The 10,329-nt window shown below is 36.0% G+C and overlaps 1 protein-coding gene and 1 long non-coding RNA gene across 2 annotated transcripts in view; one reads left to right on the top strand and one right to left on the bottom strand.

Moving 5' to 3' along the window:
- LOC128922835 (uncharacterized) overlaps positions 1-10,329 on the bottom strand; it is a 68,898-nt gene that overhangs the window by 58,251 nt on the left and 318 nt on the right. The window contains exon 2 of the long non-coding RNA XR_008472020.1: positions 10,193-10,313. This is a non-coding gene — a long non-coding RNA (uncharacterized LOC128922835). The remainder of the gene's footprint in view (positions 1-10,192; positions 10,314-10,329) is intronic.
- On the top strand, positions 2,357-10,193 carry LOC105210716 (protein patched). The gene is made up of 6 exons (XM_011181837.2): positions 2,357-2,517; positions 6,931-7,377; positions 7,474-9,247; positions 9,306-9,449; positions 9,528-9,799; positions 9,868-10,193. The coding sequence occupies exons 2-5, from the start codon at positions 6,959-6,961 to the stop codon at positions 9,543-9,545; spliced, it is 2,355 nt and encodes a 784-aa protein (XP_011180139.2). The 5' UTR covers positions 2,357-2,517; positions 6,931-6,958; the 3' UTR covers positions 9,546-9,799; positions 9,868-10,193.

The raw sequence follows: 10,329 nt of genomic DNA, 5'->3' as shown, positions 1-10,329 counted from the left end.
TAATGTTATATAAAAGGCATTTTCGACTTTCTTTATCGCATACATATTTAGTTAATCGCTATTGCTTTTGCAAAACAGTTTTAGTGATCTACTTACGAACAGAAGATTGACTGCGTCATCCGTTTGTACGACGTTTATTAGTTAATATTTTGTAAATGTTGTTTTTATTTTTTTGCACTTGTAATTCAAATATCCAAGTGCATAGTTAATGGTTGTTTACTATTATTAATATTATTATTATTTTATAATTTAATTATTTTAATTATAAGCAACCTTGTAATGTATACCTATTCAAGAACGAGAAAAGATATTTAAATAATTTGTAACTAGTTATTTTTTCTAAGTGTAGCACTAAAAGCGAAAATCATTGTATTACGTGTGTTCGAAACAAAAGAAAATATAATTAAAAAACACTTTTTAAAACTAACAGTTGTTTATATTAATTATTTGCAATAGCGAAAAAAATTAAAAAAAAAACATTGAATTGAGCACCGTTTTTAATATTGGGATATACAACGTGTGTTAAAAAAATAACGAGAATTTTCGTTTTTTGAAAAATATTTATTCATCCGTCTCCAGGAATTCATTCAAATTCATTCGACAACATTTGTCGGTTTTAAAATAGTCCCCATTCGATATTAAGTACTTATGCGAGCGCTTCTTCCAACCAAGTCGACGGCCCTTTATGTTCATAGTTATATTTGCAATTGGAAAAAATCAAACGGATTCATGTCTAGCGAATTTGGAGGCTGGGTCATCGTTAAGCGTTAGCGGCTGTTACAGACAAAGTAAGCAATGAATACCACTGAAAATTGAAAGGTATTTCGGGATGCAATGGTGACTCATGGAGTACGTATGGATTGCTGCCTGACCAATAACGCGTATTTTGCTTATTGCCATTCAGTCAGAAATGAGCCTCATCTGATGATGATTTTTCGATGAAAATCCGGAATATTTTCAAGTTGTTGCTCAGCCCAATTCATGAACATACGACGAATCTGGTAGTTAAGCGGCTTGCCGATGTATGCCAAGATCTCTTCGCAACATTCGTCACAACGACGTCACAGAGATGCCCAACGCTTGAGAACGAATTGTGATTTGACTGATTTGGGTCTTAAAGAATTGATGCGTCAGCGGCAGCAATTTTCTCGGCACTACGGGCACTTCTTTGTCTCAATGGCACAGACGCTCAATTGTTGATCTGACAGAACGATTATGACGACCATAAATTGGACGTAGCGCTCTTAAAGTTGAGGCCACTGACTCCGAATATCGGTAGTAAATTTTAATAATTTCGGATAGTGTTTGGATCGTATTATATCTTTCCATGATAAAAAAGCAAACCTTACTGACGAGAAATGTCAAAAGAGCGGGAAAAAATATGGCGTCGTTTGCTGTTCCTAACGGTCTACTGTGTAGCGTTCTTATTGAAAACCCCTATATTAAGAAGAACCATGAACCAAGAACCATGACTATTGCGAAATTTTGCTCTAGATACTGTAGTATATTAAACTCTTCCTTATCCAGACTGGACCCTGGTTACCCAAGATATATAAATATATCCGGCATGCAAAGGCTCATCGCATATTCCTAACCAACTCTTTGAATGTCAAATTAACCCCACCAATCTAACACCGCATTTCCCCTTTGACCCTTCCCTGTCGAAACAGCTCATTTTCTAAGCCTCCCATTAGGTGACTTCGAACTAATTATGTAAAAATCCATTCATCAGATAGTTTTTATTTAACATCATTTAATAACACCAGAGCCAGGTTCATGTAACGACCATCCAAATAGAAATACAGTATATCGAAATGTAAACCAAGCATCAGTCTATCAGCAATCATACTACTAACACTAACAAAAGCACGATCTATGACAGAACAGAAATAGAGTCGAGATCGATATTGCTGAATCAACTTACATTACATTAAAAATGTATACCACATTTTTTTGCCGTAAATCGAGATGGAAGATGTAAAACCACAGCAATGGATGGCTGATAAAAGTCTGGCTTTAAAAACAAATTTATTGAAAGAGGGCTTAGACAATTGCTACACAATCGCTCAGAAAGCGAGCGAGCATCTAGCATTCTTTGTGCTCAGTCCGGTACTGTATTAACAGAATAGAGACATCCGACTTCATGTAATACTTTTGAAAAGACCTAAACAAGACGCTCTAATTAGTGTGATACACACGCGCGTAATTCAAATTAAAAAATTGTATAGTTGTTAGTTATTTTTGCAATGTGGCAACGTCATATTCAGCGCATTAAAGCTTTCACAATTCAAACTTTGAGTGGACTGCGCTTTATCGGATTTTTGAGCCATCAATGTTTGGCAAAACTCATTGCAAAGCTAAGCTTCGTGCGGAGAAGTTTTCAAAGTCAAGGCTTGTCTACCTGCTTGCCGGTCAGCATTTGTAGTGGTTCTTAAAGGTTTTGATTGTATATGTGTGTGTGCTTGGATACAAAATATTGTGGAATGCAACAGCAATATCTGGGGCAAACAAGAAAATGTATGTTTATTAAAAATATATTTTTTCATTACACAGGATATTGAAAGAAATACAAATTTGGGGTAATTTAAAAGAAAATAACAAAGTCAGTTTGCATCATAGCGCAAGACTACTATGTAAATGTGTATTTTTTTTACAAATCGCTCATTTACTTGAATAGTGTAACAACTCAAAAAAGTCGATTTTTCTGGAGAGCGATTTAAAGTTAGCAACTGCCTCTTATTTAGCAAATATAGAAAAATGCCATAAGTTTATTGACAAATCTAGTGGCCTGTAATATATTAAATACAATGTTGAGCACACATGAACCAAGCTTTTTCTAGGACATAATCGTGACCCACTTTAAATTGTGTCGTTATTTGTGAAAAATATAAATCAATTTCGCCGTCATAAGTCAAATGTGTCGTTTTTGCTGAAAAAAGCAATATGAAAAATGTCTTTTCTGAGTAAAAATTGAGATATCTTGATGAAACTTGGCACACTTATTTCTTGGCACCATAGGGAGGTTGCTTTCGAAAATGAGCAAAATTGGACCACTGCCACGCCCACAAAAATCGAAAACCGAAAACACATAAAGTGCCATAACTAAGCCATAAATAAAGCTTTGGAAAGTTTGGTACAAAGGCTCGCACTATGAAGGGGCATATTTGAATGTAATTTTTTTGGAGAAGTGGGCGTGGCCCCGCCTCTACTATGGTTTTTGTACATATCTCGTAAACTACTTAAGCTATATCAACCGAACTTTCTAGAATCGTTTCTTTTAGGTAATACATTATACAGTCCAAAAATGGATGATATCGGATTATAACCACGCCCACCTCCCATACAAAGGTTATGTTGAAAACTACTAAAAATGCTTTAATTCAGTAAGGGAAAACACCAGAAACCTTAAATCTCATTTTAAATAAGGTACAGAAGGGCTCCACCCAAATTGGTATACAATATTTTAAGTGGGCGTGGCTCCGCCAACCACGCCTACTTTCTTTATACCAGAACTTGAATAGTTTACTTTAAAATATGTAAAGTAAGCATTAGTGAAGATATCGGAACAGAACTTTGCATAAATACTGCATTTAAAGAGTGGCAGCCCCTTTCTAAAAATCGCCGCAATCGGACCATAGGTTTTCAAGGCCCCATATATCGAACATGAGGATCTCAGTCCTAATATTAGGGTTTCCAATGGACTTAATCCACATATATGATGAATATGTGTGTCAAATTGTGTATTATATAATATTAAATAAATAAATTGCGAGAGTATAAAATGTTCGGTCACAACCGAACTTAGCACTTCCTTACTTGTTTAATGATATTTGTTTTTAATTTTAATGCTTATTCTAAGGCGGTAAATTTATAATTGGTTACATCGCATTTGGCATCTGCTTTATGGTCCGAATTGATTCAACACAATTGGGCGCTAAGTTAACTGTTAATTTAGACCAAATTGATTTACTTCACTTAAAATTTTTGTTGGTAACGATCCCTCATGAAATGGAACCCAAATTCGGCATTATCTGTCCACGACAGGCTCCAGGATCTAATTTAAGGCAAATTACCGGCATATCGATTTTTTATTTTCGGAAATCTTTACGATTTTTGGCAAAACGTCATGTATTTATGTTAACTTTTTTTAATGTCCTGAGCAGTGCATTATCATTGACTGTTCATGCAATATGCTGATTCGATGCTGCTGCAATATTAACCCTTCTGCTATGTTTGGGTCAATTTGACCCAATTTTCAGTAAAACTCGTCGAAATTCGCGTGTTACGCTAGTCGTATTGTATTGATTCTTCTTCTATTTGTTAACTGCAGTAAAAGGAATACATAGATAAAATCTGTTTTTTATGTTGCTGAAGGATGCCAAATGTAATTTCATTACACTTATTACGTTGTTGGGTCAATTTGACCCACCTAGTATTTTGAAACATTTTGCCGTTTATTATTACATCACTCGATCAAAAACGCCTACAAAGAAAGCAAGTTATCGGAAATCGAGTATATTTTGCACAAAAAACGACAGCGATGTTTCTTCTGTCATCATACAAAAAATTCGAACAAATATTCAGCTGTTTGTAGTACGTGCCAAAAATTTGTTTGCAAGGAACACAGCAGCTTAGTTTGTGAAAATTGCCGTTAAAACATACATATCTCAACTATTTTCTACAATTAACATATGTACACTTAACTTGATTCAAATAAAAAAATATGAACTCTTTCAATAAAATAGTGTTATCAGTGGAGTTTTTATAAGTGGGTCAAATTGACCCAAAACACTATATGTGTAATTTTTTCCTAACGTAGCAGAAGGATTAACAGGACTAATTGTGGGGGATTTTGTATGACAGTTCCTACTAATCTTCTACATTATCTTCGAGTTATCACAGGTTTCTGCCCAGTTCTCTTTAAATTATCCTTGTAATTGTTCGTGTGCTTCTTTTTAATAACATTATAAACAGTATTCCATCAAATTCTATAAATTATAACTATCTCCGAAGCCGAAACACCAGTCTTAAACTTAGTAACAGTCTCCGATCTAGTTATAATCCATAATTCCTTTGGTTTCGTCATGTTATTTACCAAGTTTGCAAGGCTTTGTTAGTTAGTTATGAATACAATACAAACCAATCACTACTCTTGCTTAAATCAAATTCAAGAATAAAGGCTAAATCGCGGTGTGTAAATACTTTTGACTACTACGAGTATTCCGTTCATTTGCTTATATCTCCGCCATATTTCTAGCTATTCTAGCCAAACTGACTTCATTTGCTCAGGAATAGATCAAGGTTTACAACAACATAGCATACCCTGCGATACCCTGCGACAACAACAACAACAAGCAAAGGCATTTTCTGTTCATTTTGTAAAAAAAACGTTCGATGTGTAAATTATTTTTGACTACCTCTGTATGTCGTTGTTTCATAAAAAAAATTTTAACTAATTCTGGCACAACTGAGATGTGTCGTTGTTGTGGTTAAAAAATAATGCAGCATAAATTGTTTAATAACGGCACATTCTTATTTCACGGTTTATTTTTCTACGCATCGGAATGAAATTTGGATACAATATAGACGATGAAATTGCGCACCTTTCTGCATACTTAACTCAAAAATCGTATTTTTTGAGTTATGACACTAATCATGTAAATGAGCAATATGTACAATAGCCAAAAATTCCTTGAAATTAGTGATTGAATTAACAAAACAGCTTTCAAAAAATTATATATTGAACAAAGGCACCAAAAAAGCCAACGTAAAAACATATTTGAACAAAATGTCGTAAATTATATTTATTCAGTTAAATACTGTCTCATTTAACTGAATAAATATATATATAGATGTAGACATAATAAAGTATTATTGCTATAAAAATAATTAAAAAGGAATCATTAACTGAAAATTTGCATCGAATTAAGTGAGAGTTCATTATCTTATGCATATTTTGTGCGCGAAATTTGTATAGATCCACCCTCAAATGTTGATACCGAATTATTAATATTTTTATTAAATATTTATGTAACCAAATTAAACTTAAAAATATTTTAATATTATATATGCATATAACAAATGATAATAAATATTAAAAAAGAATACTCTCTTAGCAACTTTTGTTGCGAGAGTATAAAAACTACAATATACATAGTACATTCTGTCAAATAGGTCAAAGAGTTTGTGTGAAATTTTGTGTTTTTCACGAAATTTCTTGTGCCAAAACGTTGGAAATGTTGAAAAAACATTTGGTGATTCAACCATGTCAAAAACTCAAGTATACGATTGGTATAAATCGTTCAAAGAGGGGCATATAAAAATCGCAACGCACACAAAAGGTTGACTTGTTCCTAATGCCACCGTAAATAAACTAAATGAGACATAGCAATAAAAATTGACAGAATAGTGGCTGACAGTAGTGCCAACCTCGGAAAAAAAATTTTTAAATACTCGTATTCTTAGCGGGAAAATTTAAAATGAGAATTTCCGGGTACTTATTTGACAAAATTATATGGAGGATAAAAACTCGTGGCAGGTCAAAATAAAGCTTTTCTGTACTATTTTTTTATTTTTTAATAATTATAAAAAAAAAATAAAACAATAGTCAAACAAATAACAACAAATAAGAAATAAAAACATTCTACGCATGTTTTGGTAACTGTAAAAGTCGCTGAAAAGGCTAAAGAAAGGAGAAAGGAAGTGTTGCGACGATTGGAAGAATGGGGACTATTTAATAGAGATGCATGAAAATGTATAAAATGAAAATTTCCGTTATTTTTTGAATATACTTCATATTCTAAGTGCAGAGTTCCAGAATGATTTTTTTTATTTTTTTAAACGAAAAATCCCGTTAAATTTTCTACACACTTCTTATGTCTATAAACATACTAGACTAATTCACAGACTTGTCTTTTCAAACAAAAACAGCTTCCTTCATAAGTCACTGGCAAGAAAAATGGTAAAAATGCTCCTAATTACCGTGCTACTGTTGGGTCTATGCAGTGTTGGACTAAGAAGCGCACAAGTACATAATAAAGTAAATGAATATGAACTACACGCAGAAAGAGATGAAGTAGAAACCAATCTACAGATTATACAAATGCAAAAAAATGCTAATCACTCATTGCTATCTCCCCAAGCTTTGATGGCGCATTTGGACGTATTGAAAATGGCAATGAGCTTCAAGTTGCATATGTACGAGACGGATTGGGACTTGCGCGACATTTGCAAATCACCGTTAGCAGCAAGTGCAAAGCGTAACTATTTTATCGAACAGTTATACAAAAAGTCAATACCGTGTACACTAATAACACCGTTAGATTGCTTCTGGGAGGGCAGTGAACTATTGTTGCCGGAAACAGCTGTGGCAATGACGTAAGTGATGAAGTAAATATGCGAAAAAGAAAAAAAATATTAAAAATAAATAAATTGTTTCTACTTTGATTTTTCAACCACAAATCAAAATTCTAGGCTTGCAGAAGTGCGTAAATTACAAATGAATGATTCACAAGCTATCTACGAATACGGTTTATGGGAAGCGCAAATGCGACTTGCAACCAATGCTACGACTTACCGAGGCAAACCCTGTCTGAACCCAAGAAGTACGAGGTGTCCGAAAACTGCGCCAAATAAGCATGAATTGCAGACCCCCGATGTGGGCGCCATACTACGCGGTGGCTGCGCTGGTTATGCCAACAAATACATGCATTGGCCGTTGGAATTGATCGTTGACGCAGCGGAACGCAATGAGACCGGGGCGGTGCGCAGAGTGAAAGCTCTACAAACGCTTGTGCCGCTAATGAGCGCTGTGGACTTTTATAATTTGTGGCACAATCACACAAAGGTGCAACATCTGGATTGGACGCCAGAACGTGCGGCGATGCTGTGGAACGTGTGGCAGCGTAATTTCTCAAACGCAATTGCGTCAACAGTGCAGAGGAAGCGCAGCTTATGTGATAACAACGACTTCAAGGTCTTAACGCCGGCTATTTTGGAAGATATTTCGAAAGAAGATACACCCAATTCCAATGCGGTCAACTACATACCAGTTGTTGTAATCAACATAATTTACGCTGCTTGCGTGCACTTTCGGTCCCGACAGCGTCAAAGTCTGCTTGCGGCAAGTGGTGTGCTGCTTAACGGTATTGCGACTGCTGCGGGCTTGGCGCTTTGCAAGCAGCTGGGTATCGCCGCCGACGCACATGTGCTGCCATTTTTTGTATTCAGCTTAGGCGTGCAACACGTGTTTATGCTCACCGCTAACGAGTATCCCGAAAGTGAGCGTACTACGTTGGAGCATGTTGTCGGACCGAGTATACTCGCCTACGCATGTGTCGTAGCCATTTCACTATTTGCGGCGATCTATATGTCAGCGCCTGCAAGCCACTTGAGAGTTGTCTGCCAGCAAGCCGCTGTTGTGGTGTGCTTTAATTTGAATGCGACACTGCTTCACTTTCGTGTCATAATATATTGGAGGCAGAAGTTTAGATGCGCAGTTAACTCGAAGAACATATCTCTCAATAACAAAGCGTCTTCTAACACTACTGCACACTCTAATTTGAAACAAGAAGAACATCGAATGATTTCATCAGCCGATAAACGAACCAAAGATTTTACATTAGCACATGCTGCGCTTAACTACATCACAGCGTGCTTAATGAAGCGTTGGATGAAGTTCATTATCATTATCCCATTTATTGGCATACTCATCTGCAGCTTATGCGCAACAACGCATCTACAATATGGTGCCGACCTTATCAATCTAGATCCGAAGCATACAAATCCGCTTAAATTCGTCAATACTCCAGCACCGTTGTTCGATTTCTATAGCATATATGCGGTGACGCAAGGAAATTTTGCATATCCCAACAAACAACGTTTGTTGCACGAGTATCATGAGGCTTTTGGGCGTGTGCCACATGTTATTAAGCATAATAATGGTGGTCTACCCGACTTTTGGCTCACACTATTTCGCGATTGGTTCATCAACTTACAACGCACATTTGATCGCGAGTTCAGTGAGGGGCGTCTGACGCTCGAAGGTTGGTTGTCGAATGCGACTAGTGATGCGATATTGGCTTATAAGCTACTCGTACAAAGTGGTTATGTTGACAATCCGGTGGATAAATTTAGTGTGATACAAAATCGTTTAGTCGATAGTGAGGGTATAATCAATCCGAAAGCATTTTACAACTATCTCTCAGCGTGGGCCACGAATGATGTATTTGCCTATGGTGCTTCACATGTGATTACTTTATTACACATCTTTGTTATAAAAAATTCATTTATATTTTTTCACATAGTGCAAATTAAATCCACATCCACACACATATTACCACATCAACGATGAAATTGATTTAAAAATACCGAAAAGTAAACAATTGTTGCAGTCGCAATTTCCGCTGCACCTACATGGCTTATCAGACTTATTGGAAGTTCAAACGCTTGTAAGCCAACTACGTGCTGTCAGCGCGAGTTTATAGCGTTCCCGTAATTGTATTTACAACTTTTTTTTTTAATTTCAGGCACACCATTCGATTTAGTGCAACAATTTGAAGCACTACACAACTCAATCGCTTTAACGCTATGCATCACACTAATCGCCATCTTTATAACGTCTGCTATAGTGTTGCATTCTAAATGGTTTGCGTTTTTGGTCGCTTTCAACGTCTTTGCTGCATTGTTACAAATATTGTGCGCAATGGCAATGCTGGGCATAAAACTCTCAGCAATCTCCGCAGTGGTGTTGATGTTAAGTGTCGGCATGTTTGTCTGTCTGACGGTGCACATTTCACTGGTAATTTAAGACTACACACTTTTATTGTACTAGAAATTAACATTACTTTAATTTTTCACAAACAACAGTGCTTCATCACGTCCGTGGGTGACCGGCAGCGCCGCATGCAGCACTCAATTGCAACAACAATTGGTCCAATTATCAACAGCTTGTTTGCTTTCACACTAACTGAAATCGCACTAGCCATAACAACTTCCGCTTACGTAATACACAGTTTCCTGCAACTCATATTAGTCGTGTTTTGTGTTGGTGCTTGCAATGCGCTAATAGTCTTCCCAATTATTTTAAGCATATACGGCACCAAGGCGGTGACAGTGTCAGCCGTGGATTTAGATTGTACATTCAAGAATTCAGTTGAAAGGGAACAAGTTTTAAAAGCTTAAACCCACTTACCTCAAAAGGTCTGCGCTGCTCTTTAACAACTTCTATAGAATGCTTTTAAGCCAATAAAATTCAATTACAACTACACACATTATAACGTACACTTATGTATATTCATTAAAAATTGTTAAACCTGTAAAAGATTGAAT

The sequence above is a fragment of the Zeugodacus cucurbitae genome, chromosome 6, assembly GCF_028554725.1.
Source record: "Zeugodacus cucurbitae isolate PBARC_wt_2022May chromosome 6, idZeuCucr1.2, whole genome shotgun sequence".
NCBI lineage: Eukaryota > Metazoa > Arthropoda > Insecta > Diptera > Tephritidae > Zeugodacus > Zeugodacus cucurbitae.
Note: the sequence above shows the minus strand (reverse complement) of the source record. Positions and strands in the feature narration are given on the sequence as shown.

Bases quoted from the DNA above. Each gene is read 5' to 3' on its own strand.
- LOC105210716 (XM_011181837.2), top strand. From the start codon at position 6,959: ATGGTAAAAATGCTCCTAATTACCGTGCTACTGTTGGGTCTATGCAGT. The intron at 7,378-7,473 runs GTAAGTGATGAA...TCAAAATTCTAG, and splicing joins GAAACAGCTGTGGCAATGAC to GCTTGCAGAAGTGCGTAAAT. The intron at 9,248-9,305 runs GTGATTACTTTA...TTTTTCACATAG, and splicing joins TTGCCTATGGTGCTTCACAT to TGCAAATTAAATCCACATCC.